Source organism: Pan troglodytes, chromosome 2 (genome assembly GCF_028858775.2).
Source record: "Pan troglodytes isolate AG18354 chromosome 2, NHGRI_mPanTro3-v2.0_pri, whole genome shotgun sequence".
NCBI classification, from domain to species: Eukaryota; Metazoa; Chordata; class Mammalia; order Primates; family Hominidae; genus Pan; species Pan troglodytes.
In genome coordinates, this window is record NC_086015.1 from 43190554 (window position 1) to 43203544 (window position 12991).

A 12991-nucleotide genomic window follows, 5' to 3' on the forward strand; every position below is an offset into this window, starting at 1 on the left:
AAATGGGTTAATTCACTTAATCTTCACAATAGTAGGTAATATAGCTGTGCCCACTTTACAGATGAGAACATTGAGGAGAACAGTCATGCTATATAGGCCACTGGGCCCTGTAATCAAGTGAGATCCCACAGAAGGCAGGGGATCAACAAGATTCATGTACCAGGCCCAAGCAGGTGGATTTGGTACCTTGATTATTCTTGACACAGCACAGTCTCCCACAGGGCACAGGCTCCTTCCAGATCAGAGCTGTGTTGTCCCAAGGGAACCCTACCCATATTGGCTGAGCAGGCAATGAGGGGCCTGTGAGGGTTGTGGAAGATTGGGCCCTGGGCTAGGGGTAGGCTAGGGGCCTGTCTCTTCCATTGAAGCAAAGTGTGGGTGACTTTCCACATAAACTTGGTGTGAGGCAAACCTAGTTTCAAACGCCTGGGTATCCAGGAAACCCAGGAACTAAATTTATTCCACCTCGGGGTCTTTGCAAGTGCTGTTCCCTCTACCTAGCATGCTTCCTCCCTCAATTTTCACATAGTTGCTCTTTGTCATTTAGATCTCAGCTGAGGTGTTTTTTTTCTTAGAGAGCCCTGCCTTGGCCACTCCGTCTAAGGCAATCACCTGCCATTGTCATATGACCATATTTTAAGACTCTTATCCCAAAGTGGGAGAGTGGCCTAGTCAGATGCATCACCCTATTCCTGATCTAATTTTTCTTATTTATTGTCTCTCTGTCTCCTCATTCTAAAAAGTTCCCTGAAAGCGGGACCCCATTGGACCTCACCTCTGTGTCCCCACTGCCTAGAACAGGCCTGGAATACAGAAGATGCTTAGTGATTTTTGAAAGACAGCATGAAAAGGGCCCTTCACCAAAACATCCTGACTTTCCAGGCCAGGATCTGTGCGCTTCATTTCTCAGGAACCACTGCTTGGCACACAACACCTGGGCTGAACAGGCAGAAGTGATCCAGCCATCTTGGGCACAGGAATTCTCCTGGCGTGAGTTCCTCCCGCTTCCCAGTCCTGACTGGGCTGCTCTCCAGCTCTGGGGCAGGATTCTAAGAACCCCTCCAGGATGGTATTCAAGAACATCCAGGAGGCGAGGTCGAGATAGAGAGGGCAGCACTGTGTGTGTGTGTGTGTGTGTGTGTGTGTGTGTGTGTGTGTGTGTGATGGGGGTAGGGTCAAGGAGAATAGAAGTGTGGGCAGGGCATTTCTGGTTGCCAGCCAAGATGGTGGAGAAGGGGTGGCTTTTAGAGCCTTCCCACACTGCTGTTGCTAGGAAGACGAGGCACCTGGAGGTTGTGGCTGTTTTCTCCCCCTGCAGTGGGAACACATACTGGAACAGATGTACACACAGTCAGACATGCACAGAGTAGAGAATAAAACTTGGATTTATTCAGACCGTATGCTTCCCATTTGGGGTGCAGAGTGGGGGACAGTCATGGGGACAGAGAAAGGCAGTGCATTTGGCTTCTAGGGACATGCTGATTGCTGACTCTTTGTGTGACCTTTGGGCCACCAGATGACCAGCTGAATGATGGAGATGGTGATGAAGGGGCTGGCGGCCAGGTCCTTCTGGAGACCTCACAGTGATTCCAAACAGAGACCAACGCTGTGTCCAGTTGGCTCTGTTCCTCTCCAGGGATTAAGGAGCAGATGGCTGGGAACACTCAGACTAATTAAAGAAATAAAAACTCTGGGTAGAGGGACACTCTAGGGGGCTCCAATTCAGGCAGTGGTGTGCAAATTCACACATGTCGATGCGTGGGCCAGGCCTGTGTGAAAAACATGTGTGTGTCTGTATATATTACATCCTCCACAAGCAGCTGGGAGCCCCCATCCTACCCCCACGCCTGTGCAACTCTGTGGGCCTCTTCCAGACCTTTCTTTTTCCATTTGGAAGAACTGGGCCTATTGAAAGAACTGCGAAAGGGAAACGGCCCACAGTAATCCTCTGAAGATGCCATTTCCTCTTGGTCCTTGCTCCAGTGTGCAGGAGGCAGGTACCCACTTCAGTCCTGGGGCAGTGGAGGCCAGGAACAGGTGGCAGGTGTGGTGGGAGGTGGTGGGCCTCACTGGGCAGCTGGCTGGGAGTAGCTGCAGGACACCTGCACCGTCTCAGCTTCTGTCAGGTCACTGCTGAACCCAGCTGGGCTGTGCAGGAACTGCCTCAGCAAGGGGGAGGCGCGGAGCCCGAGGTGGGAGCCTGGGTTCCTGGGTGGCTCTGCCTGCTCGGTGACTGTGGTGGAAGACATGAGGACTGTGTTCCCAAACTGGTCCACCTCCTCATACTGTTCAGTCACGGTTCTCATGGCTCCATAGTGTTGTGAGCTCCCTGGCCCCGTCTGTAGCTCCAGAACACTCTTTTGCCGCCCTCTGGGCAGGGGACTGGCTGAGGGAGGGGCAGGTTCAGGTTGCACAGAGCACTGGGTGACGTCCTTCTTCCCAGTTTTGTCTTGGACACCTTTCTGGTGGAGCAGGGCCTGGCCTATGTCCTGAGCCAGTTGTGTGCTTTTCACTGAGACATCAGGGTTGCCCTTAAAGCTGGGAGTCTCTAGAGGCTTCCTTGTGGCCGACTGGATGGAGATAAATGTTGGGGAGGAGGGAGAATCTCGGCTGGAAGGTAAAACCCGAGGAGGGCACAAATACTCTCTTGATGTCTCCTGCCTCCTGGTGGAAGGGGCAGTTGAGGCTGTGTGACCTCTGGCCTCTGTGTGATTTCTGATCTTGACTTGACTCTGGGCCTCAGTGTGGCATTCAACCTTGGCTTGGTTCTTGACTGCGGTTTGACCTCCGACCTCCTGGCCTGAGCCACTGGGCCTGGCGCTACTGCTGACTGTGACACTGATCTTGTGGGCACTGTGGTCTTTTGGAGGTCCCTGGAAATGGCCTCTGGCACTGGCCTCAGGCTGGAGGCTAGACATGGAGCTGAGTGCCTTGTGCACAGCCTCTTCAATGTCCAGCAGCCTTGCCAAGGTCTGTTCCTTCAGTTGAGCAACTTCCGTGCTGACCCGTGTCAGCTCCCCAAAGGCCTGCTCCACTGAGGCCTCGGGCTTTTGGTGGGCAGCAGGAGCCTGAGGAGCAGCCCCTCCCAGCTGGGGCATGGCCTCAAAGAACCTCTGCAGGGCCTGCACGTCCACACTGCTTGCGGCCTCCTTCTCCAGGGCTTGCACCTGGTTCAGGAGGCCCTGGAGCTCTTTCTGGTTTCTTTGCAGACTGTCAGGGCTCTCAGGGGCCCCTTGGTGGGAACCTTCCATGGGCTGCTCTCCTGAGGGGCCGAGGCCCCACTGTGGTGAGGTGGGATCACAGTTGAGGGCATTGAGCTTGGGGGGCTCAGAGCTCTGGGCATTGCTGCCTGTAGCCTGATTCTTGGTGGGCCTGGGGGCCGTGGTGCTGAGGCCATGTTGTAAGCTGGGCTGGCTATGTCCACTGGGACATCTGGCCAGAGGTATGTGGCCCTGGTCTACAGTAGTGGGAACGTTGGCTGGCTGAGGGATGGCTGTATCTCTCTCACCTCGTTGGTGTTCTCTTTGCCCCACCTCCGAGGAAAAGCTGGGAGATAGAGGCAAGGGCTTGGGCAGCCTCTGAGGAGGGTGGCTCTGGGTTAGGTGTGCAGGTTTAGGGGGCAGCTGCGGCTTCTTCTTTGGGGGCATGGTGGGGTCCAGTTTTGGGGTCTTTGTCTGTGACCCTCCAGGGGTTCTCTGGCCAGCAGGGCTGCTGTGGGAGTGAAGAAGGGGGTCCTTCAGGGGCTCAGAGGCCTGCTGGATGGAGTCCTCATCACGGTGGGCTCCGGCTGGAAAGTCAGGTCCTGTCACAGCAGCTGGGAGAGTAGGAGGAGGAGGAACAAAGGCATTATGGGGGTGCGGGCTGGCACCTGCAGCTTGGGGCCCAGAGGCCAGAATGTGGCGGCCTAGAGGGGCAGTCTTCAGGGTGGTCTCTGCAGCTTGGAGGCCCCCTGGGCAGACTTCTGCCATCGCCTTCCCTGGTGGCCCCCAGGCCATCTGTGTGCAGCCCCCAGGCTCCTCCCGCCCTGGCCCAGTACTCTGACCTGGGCCTCCCTGGAGTGGGCGGGGAGCCTGGACTGAGAAGGCAGTCTCCCTGTGCCTTGACTGGGGTTCCCTCTGAGAAAGCTGGACACCCCGAGGTGGGTCAAAGGTCCTCACGGGATGAGCGGTGTAGATGCCATCCTGAATTGTCACCCACCCCCCAGGCAGCCCTCTGGGTAGTGCTTGCTCTTCCCTACTGACCTTTCTGGGGGCTGCTGGGATCCGGGGATCACTTCCACCCCCAGGCCTTATGTTGCTTTGGGTAGCCCCAGCTTTCCGAAGACCGTCCTGGATGGGGTTGGAAGTGGCTGTTGGGGTGGGGCCCTGCTTGTGCTTGTTCAGAACTTGCTGGTGCAGGCTCTGGGCTTCAGCTGTTGCCATCCGCAGACTCTGCATGGCGGCCAGAAGGTCTGGGGCCCCAGGCCCCGGAGGGGTAGTCGTGGCTCCTTCTGACTTTCCCAAGACTGCCATCCCTTTCTGTCCAGAGTGACTGTCTTCCTGCTTTTCTGTGTTTTGCAATTGGGCTGGTGCTGCAGCTTCCCCAGCCAGAGGGACTGCCTTTCCAATGGCCTGAGGAGGGCAAGGGGTGGCCCCTGAGGCTCTCAGATGCCCCATCCCCATGCTGGGGTCCAGTGGGGGAACATGGATGATGCTCTCAGTTGGGGGCAGGCTCTGGGCCCCCTCGCTGGCTGGCATTGGACTCGGGTCAGCCGGGGGCTCCCACCGCAGACTGTGCAGGCCACTCAGGTCTCCTTTATCTATGCAGCTGGCCAACAGCTGCACGCTGCTCCTCTCAGAGGCCTTGCTAGTTAGCCGGGGCTGCAGAGAGTAGGCAGTCAGTGCGACCAGGCCCTGCTCTGTCTCCTGCATCACCAGCCCAGTCCTTGCCACGGAGGTCCCAAGACCGCAAGCCAGCAGCTGCTGGAGCTCAGGGTCCATGTCTTCAATATTCCCACTGCTGCCTGGAGTTGGCAGCCTCAGCGGCTTGAGTTGGAGCTGGCCAGTTGGGTCTTCCTGCACCAGCAGCCCCTGCTGGTCCACATCTGGCCGGCGCAGGACTTGGCAGATGATCCTGGGAAGTTCACCTGACACCAGCTCCTCCTTTCGTATATAAGGGTGCCCCTGCCCTGTGCCCGAGAGCACATACTTGGCAAGACAGAGCTCCCCTGGCCCTCGGGCCTCCATGAGGATGCCTCCATGGTGCAGGATGCCAGGTGTGGCATGCAGAGTCCGCAGGGTCCCCTCAGCTGCAGTCTCCTGGCTCTCTTGCATCCTGTTGCCTGAGGGGCTCATGGGCTGCTCTTCCAGGAGGTTGCCCCCTTGTATGCTCTCAGCTGCCAGGGAGCCCATGGGACAATTCTCAAAAAGCCAAGTGAACTTGTGGACAGAACCCGCGGGGATGGACCCAGCGATTACCCGGGGCTCCTGTTCTTCCTTCTTGCCTGCCTCCAGGGCCTGAAAAACCTCTTTCTGACGAGACACCTGCCCTGAAGGGATCTCCACACGGCTGCAGTATCTCACAGGCCCTCTTCCACAGGGACGGCCTGAGGCCTGAAGAGGCTCGGTCTCAAAGACGTGTCTGTCTGTCTGTCTTTCCCCAGCCGGGACCTGGCTAACCTGCAGGTGCTGCTCCCTGGAGCCCACTGGCCTGTCCACAGGTTGGGGCTTGAACATCCAGGTGCAGGACTGTGCCTCAGCCTTGGCTGTGGGATCTGTGACCTCTGACCCCTGCTTTTCGGCCAACTCACTCATTGGGCAAGTCTCGAACAACCACCGGATGGTCTGCACATCGCCCTTTGGGGGTGCCTCAGGCTGGGGGTCTCCCTGACTCTTCCCTTCTTCTTTCTGTCGTTCCTGCTGCTCCCGTTGGTGGATCATCTCCAGGGGCTGAGTCTCAAAAAGCCACCGAGCTGTGCCAACGTCCCCAGCCACCACTTCCTGCCGGGTGATGCCTCGCACCACGTCGATGGTACTGGGGCTTCGGCCGAGCTGGTCTAGGGGCTGTGTCTCAAACATCCACCTGTAGCCCTGCACATCACCTCCGACTATCTGCTCTCTGCTAACAGAGGTCAGGGCATGGAGGCGGCCCTTGCTGTCCTGCATGGCATACACTGGGGACCCTATGCCCTGGGCCTGCCCAGCAGAATCAGTTCCTTCTTCTCTGCTTGGACTCCCATGGGCCAGAACCTCACCCTGTCCAATGCTGTCCAAAGGAAGGGTCTCAAAAAGGTTCTTAAAAGTCTTCACATCCCCCTTTAGCCCATCCCTCTGGGGGGCACTCTGAGAGAAGGGCAGTGCTGAGGAGCTGTCACTGGATAGATGCCCCTCACCGTCCTGGGGATTCACTCGCTGTAGGTGACCCACTTGGACCTTGTCTCTGAAAGCATCCAGGGGCTTTGTTTCAAATAGCCACAGGGTGGAGCGGACATCACCAGGGACCACTTCCTCCTTGGGTGGGGCCTCTGCTCCAGCCTCTTCGTCCCCCTTCAGAGTGTCCAGCGCTCGGGTCTCAAACAGATGCCGCTGCTGCTGAACATCTGGACCAGGTGGGATAAGGTCTGGGGATGGCTGGAAGTCCTTCTCATCTACCAAGATCTCCCGGATGGCATCCAGGGGCTGCGTCTCAAAGATCCAGCGAGTTGCACTGACGTCGGGCCGGGCCCCCTCCTCCAGGGAAATCCCCCGGATCACCCGCACCTGGCTGGGGTCCTGGTTGATGGCGTCCAGAGGCCGGGTCTCAAAGAGCCAGCGGGCAGACCTCACTGCGTTGCTTTGGATCTCCTCCCGGCATGCGGCCTTGACCTCATGGATGGCGCCCTCTGCATCCTGGATGGCACACAGGGGCTCCGTTTGGAAGAGCTTCACTGTCTTTTTCACATCACCCTTCAGCTCCTGGATCTCTGAGCGCAGTTCCAAGGGGCTCTGCTCCTGCAGGGAGGGGCGGGAGCCCAGGCGGTCCAGTGGCCGCGTCTCAAAGAGCATCCTGGTACCCTGCACATCTCCGCTGGCTGCAGGCTCCCTCACAGTGGCCTCCAGTTCCTTGGCCTGCCCTGTCAGCTCGTCCAGTGGCTTTGTCTCAAATAGCCAGCGGGCTGCACGAACGTCTCCTCCACCTGGCTGGGGCCTGGTTGGCTCCTGGTCTGTGCTGTTGGCAAAGGAGCCTTCCTCAAACTTGCGGGAGGTGGCCTGGACGTCACCACACAGCACGGGCTCCTTGGCAGCTGGCCTCTCGTGATCTCCAATGGCATCCAGTCTCCAGTTCTCAAAGATCCAGCGCATGCACTGAACGTCACCCTCGGTGGGTTCCTCAGAGCCCAGGACCTCAGCCAGATCCTCGGCCACAGCCTCAGCCAGATTCTTGCGGAGCTCAGGGTGGATGTGCCTGTAGAGGCGGCGGAGCTCACTAGCTTGCCGCTGCTGATGGAACTTGGAGAAGGATTCCTTGGGTGGCGGCAGTGGCAGATCCTCCAGGGCTGGGGGTGGAGGGAGGGGCAGGTCCTCTGCAGTTGCCATCCTCATGGTTGGTGTGGGGGCCACCTGTGTCTGGGTGTCGGCCATCCTTCTGAGAAGAAGGGGCAGAGATGAGGATGGGATTGGGGGCCTTAGATCTAGATGTTCAGCAGGGTAGAGGCTGGATGCTGGGAGAAATGGTAGTAAACAGGGCTCAGAGTCAGAGTAGCTCTGGGTGACTTACGCTTAGAGACTCCTTCCCTCTCTCTATGTGCCTGGCCTGGGCTTCACTTCGCTGCCTGCATGGTTCGTGGGCAACAGGTCTTGAACTTAGGACATGGACCCATTAATCATAGTGGGTTCCTGCTTTCCCTACATCTCATGCGTTGCTAGGGAGTGACCATGGTACCACTGGACATGAGACACTTTCCTTTAGCTCCATAAGGGATGCATAAACCTCCAGTGGGCAAACTGGACATGCCCCATCCTCACCTTCCTTTGTTAAAAATCAGTGTTTCCCTGGAAGACTGCCAGGGGAGTGGCCTGGGGGAATCCTGACTTTTGGAGTCCCAGCCTTGGAGAGGCAGGTCTCTAAACTGGTGACTGATTTCCTATGGAGACGAGATTCCTTTGCAGAACACCAGAGGGCAGACTTGCCATGTTGACCTGGAACGCTGCCTAACTTTTACCTCTTGGCTGTCAACGCACTCCAACCTTTCCCAGGCCCAAGGAGGCAAGCAGAGGCCAACAGCCCATGCTAGAGCGGAAGCAGTTGAGAATCAGGGCTGGGAAGCTGCTCATCAGATATCTCATGCTTAGGCCAGATCCAAATTCTGAATATCTGGTCAGGGTTTTTTGCATTATACTCGAAGACTGAGAATGTCTGAGCTAGGGGGATCTCAAAGGTCTTTTAGCACAATCATTTATAAATAAAGATGAGGGGACTTAGGCCCAGAGTCAGATCTTGGTGAATAAATGGAAGGCCGTGCTGGCTTGGGGTCCCTAGACTCCATTTAGGGCATGGCCTCAAGAAATAAGAGGGTAGCAGGTGCAAAGCTTTCTTATTGGCCATAGAACCCGTCTATTCCCCAGCAGGCACCCCTGGGAGGATATGAGGGTGACAACAACCAGGGAGAGGACCATGGAATCAGGGTCCTTTCTGCAGAGACAGCCCTGCCTCTTGCTCCTGGAGACCGCTCTCTAAGCAAGCAAGCACAGCTTCAGGGGCTCGGACTCAGGGGGGCTTCAGGCTAAGCCCTACCCCTGCAGGCCTCATGGCCACCCCGTAGCTCAGCCTCTCCCCGGCTACACCCCCGCCCCTCAATGGCCTACCACCCCTCAAGCCCTTCTCTGGTCTCTGTCCATGTATGTCTTATCTCTCTTGTGACAGGTGTACTAACAGTCCCCAGAGGCCAGTAGGGAAAGAATGGGAAGCATGTGCCCCCTCCTGCTGCCCCTGACCCACTGCTCTGCACCACACAGGGTGCTAAATATAGCTGAGGTCCTGGCCTCAGAACAGCAGCCCTGGGCTCAGAGGGAGGCTGAGGCCCAGCCAGTGGGGACCCTCAGTACCCTTGGCTCACCTCATCTCCTTCATTAGCCTGGGCTCCCCTATCCTGCCTCCTGGGCTGGTGTCAGGCCCCTGGGCTGCAGGCCAGCCAGGTGCTAGAACCTGGACACCTTCCCTGGCCAAAGGAGTCTGCACTGGGGGGAGGTACTGGAAGTAAGTGGGGCAGGACTTCCTCCCTATGGCTACCTCAGAAGGAGGAGAGAGGAAACTGAGACCTGCTGACCCCATGCCCACCCTGGCATGTCCACCAAAGACATCAGAACCTTTGGGGAATGTGAGCTCTGAAACCTGCAGCCTGAGTCTCACCAAAGCTCTGGGTGGTTTTCTTTCATTTCTGAGCTCCAATGAGGATCCCCTGCCCAAGGCAAACCTGAGCCTGTCTCCACCTCTACTCCATCCTGTCACCACCAGGGTGGCCTGAGCAGATGGCGTGTGCACACCATCAGCTTCACCCCACCCCCGCCCCCAGGAATTTCCAGAATCTCTGCTAAGGCCACAGACAGTTATTATCATGGAGTCCAGGGATGTCAGGCCTAAGGACCCTCAGAGGTCACTCAATCTAAACCCCTTATTGTTCAAATAGGGAAACAGGCCCAAAGAGGGGAAAGGAGCTGTCCAAGGAGGCTCAGCAAGGCAGTAGCAAAGCCTGAAGCATGTCTCCTGACTCCTGGCCTTCCCACCACCATCTTTGCCTGGCTTGAGACTGCTGGGACAAGTGTAGAGTCAGGACAGAATTCATAACTGGGACCAGACTTAGGTGGGGTGAGCCCCAAGAACTGTCCTAGAGCTTGGTCTCCTAGGGCTGGGCCAGCCTCTCAGGATGGTCCCCCTGCTGTCCTCGGGTCACCTCCTCCTTGGCCCAGCTGGCTCCATATGTCTTTACATCTGGGCAAATTCAGATCTGGTCTCCCTCCCGTGAGCCCCCCAGATCTGCCCTGGGGGCTTTCCCACTGGGCAAGACTATGGACATGGGCAGAGTCTGAATTCCACCCCAGGTTTTAGGCTATGATATGTAGGGAGCTGGGCTCCGGCCAGCCCCTGGGAGCTATCCCTGGGCCAGATATGCCAAGAGTGTCATCCACAACAACTAGGCATGGGGCTTGTTCTAGCAATGCACACTCAGGCCTACTTACAGCCCCCTGCCCCCACCTCTCTTCTGTTCCTCCTTCCTCCAGATCCTGGGCCTGCCTGAAGCTTCCCTGGGAGGAAGCCCTGAAGCCTGAGGCACTCCATACCTGTATTTTAAAAATCACAACTCCAGGCCTTTCTGGATCATGCCAGCCTGGCAGGAGCCTATCCTTTCTGCTAGCTTCAGGCCTGTGGCAGCCACTCTGAGAGCTCCCATGGGGCTCACACTGTCTTTACCTCCTTTGTGGGTTCTTTATGTCTGAGACTTCCACTCACCTCCTCCCATGCATGCCCCTCAATCTCCTTCCCCTACTCAGAGCCATTCCTAATACGTCCATTTCAGAAGGAGAGGGGATCCCAGCTGTGAAAGCCAGCCTTGCTGTGGAAGGATGGAGAGGTAGGTTACTCACCGAGGGTCTCTCTTGGCTGATGGGGTGTTTGTGGTCTGTAGCAGCTGTGGTCTCAGGGTTCGTCGTTCCTCTGGAGGTTCTTGTTCAAATTGGTTCTGTTCTGCTGGCTCCAACAGACACCTTCTTGCTGCCCTGGCTCCAGGTCTCTGTGCCCTGCCAGCCCCAGCAGCTGCCTTTATCTTGCTGGCTAGTGGGTGAGCCGTGGTGGGGGCGGGTGGGAGAGGCTATGTTCAGAGTATTAAGTGGTTCGGTTATTTTTAGGTCTTGTGGAAGTCACTCTTCCATCCTGGGGAATCAGTTACATGTCCTTTGGGCTGGGGAGAGGAAACAGAGGGGGAGAAGCTTCATTCATCCAAAGTCTGATCTGGGGATTGGGGTCAGTGACTCAGCTGGGTTGTGGGGTTGGGGGTGTCCCAGACTATTTTGAGAGAGTGAATAAGAAGAGGCATCTGACACCTTGGACAGCTTGCTCCCGTCTTGTGAGCCCCCATCATTCTACTCTGGCCCTGCCTCTGACTCTTCCTGACGTGTCTCCACCCACCGTGCCAGGAGACTGGAGGTCTCCTGAGGGCAGGCTGGGCACCTCCTCCTCTGTTCTGAGCCTGGATACCTCTGAGTGTGAGGCTCAGCTCTCTTTCTTCCCCATTCCCTTCTGCACTAAAGAGTTCCTTCTTTCTTATCCATTCCACCCTGTGCCCCACAGCACAGGTCAACACAGCCCCGATGAAGCTGGATTTGGGGGGAAGACATCTGAATGACCAGGCCCAGCTCTTCACTGGGCCGAGATTGGCCAGGCCCAGCTCCTCCTTTGCGCCACTACACCCAGTTAATTTTTGTATTTTTAGTAGAGATGGGGTTTCGCCATGTTGGCCAGGCTGGTCTCGAACTCCTGACCTCAGGTAATCCACCTGCCTCGGCCTCCCAATGAATGAATTCCACAGCAGGACTCTATGGTTTTCATTCCAGATTATCTGAGTCCTTTCTTCTCGACTCTTCCCTCTGACTCAGGGCCCAGGCTTTCTGGGAATGGAGGGGAGGGGAAGGGCGGCATGCAGGGAGCTGACTGTGGGGTTATTTCTGACCCTGGAGTCATCAGCTTCCCAGTCACAGATGGAGTGGCGGCGGGGGTGGGGGGGTCACACCTGCCTCCTCCTTTGCTTACCAGGGCGTGAGGGGCCCAGGAGGCCCAAGAGATCCTGGCAGTCAGACCAGTGTGGTGAAGGATGTCAGGGGACCATCCGCAAAAAACTCGAAAGAGGTGTTTTGTCCTAGGTGGGCCTGGCCCAGGCTCCATGCCTGTGGGTATGCAGGTACATTCTGTGGCCTGGCACATGAGGTCTTCCTTCTGACTCCCCAAATGCCCTCTGGTACCAGGGGGTGATGCCAGACATTGCTCACTTTTTCCATGTAGTCAACGTCAGTCCTGCAGCATCAGCTGGGATGGGGGTAAGGACATCTGGGAACCCCCTCTTCCTGGTTTCCCTCCCTCTTGTCTCTTCCCCTGCTCTTTTCTAGCCCTCTGCCTGTCCCCCAAGCTCCTGGCTCTCTCTAGGAAGGGCAGGGAGACCGATGTACCATTGTTTCAGGGAAAGGGCAGCCTTAGGTTTCTCAGGATTTCTCCTGGGAGGAGCTTTCTCCCTGTGGGTACTGAAATTTCTTACTTTCTAGGATAGTTTTGAGAATTGAAGGAATTATTATATGAAAAGAGTGCCTCCAGCCAGGCACGGTGACTCACGCCTGTAATCTCAGCACACTTCGGCAGGCTGAGGCTGGTGGATCACTTGAGGTCAGGAGTTCGAGACCAGCCTGACCAACATGGTGAAACCTTGTCTCTACTAAAAATATAAAAAATTAGCTGGGTGTGGTGGCACACACCTGTAATCCCAACTACTTGGGAGGCTGAGGCAGGAAAATTGAATCTGGGAGGCAGAAGATGCAGTGAGCTGGGATCGCACCCCTGCACTCCAGCCTGGGCGATAGAGCAAGACTCTGTCTCAAAAAAAAAAAAAGTGCCTGAGAGTACTTAGCACATAGCCTATGCTTTAGAAGAGCCAGCTATTATACTGTATATAATATAAAAAGAGAAAAGCCCCTAGGTGGAACTCACTTTTGTACTCACCTCCTGTGATAACTCATGGGAGAAATTCCTCAGGCCTCAATATTAGGAAAGAGGCTCTTCCTGAGCACTTGGTTTCTTTGTATCTAGTACAGCTGTGCTGTCCAATAGAGTTGCCACTAGCCAAATGAGGCTATTTAAATTTAAGTACATTAAAATGAAATAAAATAAAAACTCAGTTATTTCACTACACTAGCCATATTTGAAGTGCTCCATAGAGACAAGTGGCTAGCAACTATTATATTGATTTTGTTTGCTTGTTTGTTTTTGAGACGGA

At 56.1% G+C, this 12991-nt stretch overlaps 1 protein-coding gene across 4 annotated transcripts; it reads right to left on the reverse strand.

The window, feature by feature from the left end:
* Positions 1-1367: 1367 nt before the first annotated feature.
* On the reverse strand, positions 1368-10788 carry XIRP1 (xin actin binding repeat containing 1). Of its 4 annotated transcripts, XM_016940769.4 has the most exons (3): positions 10599-10748; positions 4242-7678; positions 1368-3814 (listed from the first exon to the last, which is right to left on the reverse strand). In XM_016940769.4, the coding sequence occupies exons 2-3, from the start codon at positions 7596-7598 to the stop codon at positions 3806-3808; spliced, it is 3366 nt and encodes a 1121-aa protein (XP_016796258.2). In that variant the 5' UTR covers positions 7599-7678; positions 10599-10748; the 3' UTR covers positions 1368-3805. The 4 variants fall into 4 exon arrangements, with proteins under 4 accessions (XP_016796258.2, XP_016796255.2, XP_009443484.3 ...); XM_016940766.3 differs by having other exon boundaries at positions 1368-7678; XM_009445209.5 differs by having other exon boundaries at positions 1969-7602; positions 10599-10788.
* Between the last annotated feature and the right edge of the window lie 2203 nt (positions 10789-12991).